Source organism: Etheostoma spectabile, chromosome 16 (genome assembly GCF_008692095.1).
Source record: "Etheostoma spectabile isolate EspeVRDwgs_2016 chromosome 16, UIUC_Espe_1.0, whole genome shotgun sequence".
NCBI lineage: Eukaryota > Metazoa > Chordata > Actinopteri > Perciformes > Percidae > Etheostoma > Etheostoma spectabile.
The window spans coordinates 15,459,326-15,460,759 of record NC_045748.1 but is presented as its reverse complement, the minus strand read 5'-3'; the positions used below and the strand labels follow the sequence as shown (position 1 = coordinate 15,460,759).

At 41.9% G+C, this 1,434-nt stretch overlaps 1 protein-coding gene across 1 annotated transcript in view; it reads right to left on the bottom strand.

Moving 5' to 3' along the window:
* Positions 1 to 1,434, bottom strand: part of gsdf (gonadal somatic cell derived factor) — a 3,579-nt gene that overhangs the window by 1,388 nt on the left and 757 nt on the right. Inside the window, exons 2-4 of the mRNA XM_032539228.1 lie at positions 979 to 1,136; positions 760 to 852; positions 531 to 661 (exon numbers count right to left, since the gene is read on the bottom strand). Of these exons, the coding sequence (XP_032395119.1) occupies positions 531 to 661; positions 760 to 852; positions 979 to 1,136 (382 nt within the window). The remainder of the gene's footprint in view (positions 1 to 530; positions 662 to 759; positions 853 to 978; positions 1,137 to 1,434) is intronic.

Below are 1,434 nucleotides of genomic sequence, written 5' to 3'. Positions count from 1 at the left end.
GACACAAAATAACACCTCAAATCCCAGAAAAAGTGTTTGTTTTTTTATAATATGGGCACTTTAAGAAAGAATTCAAACAAAATTCCAAAAGTGGTCTTTTAAAATGCGTATTATGAAAGAGGCCGGACCCAAAATGTTTTAAAATGTTATGCCATATTCGGTTTCCATAACCAAATATGCAGTCACACTGCAATCATTTCTGATTTACCAACTTTAGAGAGTGTCTTAGCTTGTATTTGCTAAATTTGTGTTGCCAGAAGGACAAAACAGGCTTATCTATTGGCAGCTGGTTCACCTCCTGAACACAAGGTAAACTATGTGCTGTTGTAGCGCCAAGACACTGAAGATACTGAAATTCAGGCACAGTGGAATGTAAATGAGTACATAGACTCAAATACTGCACTTGAGTTGTAAGAGAGGGAGGGAACTAATATTAAAGTATCTATGTATGTAAATGTATATCAGTACAACATAAGGTAATTGGGGTTTGCAGACAATTATTTCAATATTAAAATGTTAGAGAATTATACCTGTGAGTCGGCATCCTGGACATCGGTGTGGGCTGATGGACATTGCTCAGTGTTAACTTCATGGTTGCACAGTGCACATTGAATGATGGTAAGGCTGGCAGGATGGATCACCCAGTTGTCCCATCCCAAGTCTGGTAAACACAAGAATTATTAGAGTACATGCATTACTATATCTCTTCATGTTGATGTGCATGCATACACTCGTGCATACACACACATTGTGGCATACCTTTCATGAAGACCTCAGAGGCCATGGAACAGCACTTAAGGCTTGTACTGTTTGCGCCGTCAGGTGACACAGAGTGGACAGAGGAGGCTGGAACTTAAAGGACATGGAGAAAAGACAAGTTTGGCTGCGTTTGGATTTGAAAAGGCCACTAAGGATTAATAACAGGCTTGAAAAAAATGGGATCTACAGTAGTTTCTTTGAATTTTAGTTTTCCCTTACCTTCAGTATCCTTGGCTTTGTGAGCAACCGTGCTGAAGGTGTTCCTCCATTGCTCTCTGACACCATCCAGCCCACCAGCAGGCAACTGTGGCTCAGTCTGCAAGTTGAGAGTCCCGAGGAGACCCTTCCTGATGGACTGCAATGACCCAATCTGGCACCTGAACATCCCATATCACTCAGATTATTTAAATAGTACATGCTATTACAAATTATTGCACACAGGCATGTGTTAGTAGCTGCACATGACACCCAGGCGCCGGTCTAGTGGGGGGTCCCGGGGTGGCACCCTATGCGATGGATCTTTTTCCCAACAGACATTTTGAATTGTCATAGTAGGAAAAGAAAAGCTGAATTTGATAACCTTAACCATGGCTCAATTCCATCAAGTGTCCCAGTAAAAGCTATTTCAGTGAATCAGCATGCACAATACCAGGGCCTCGCTTAAGTGGAATGCCC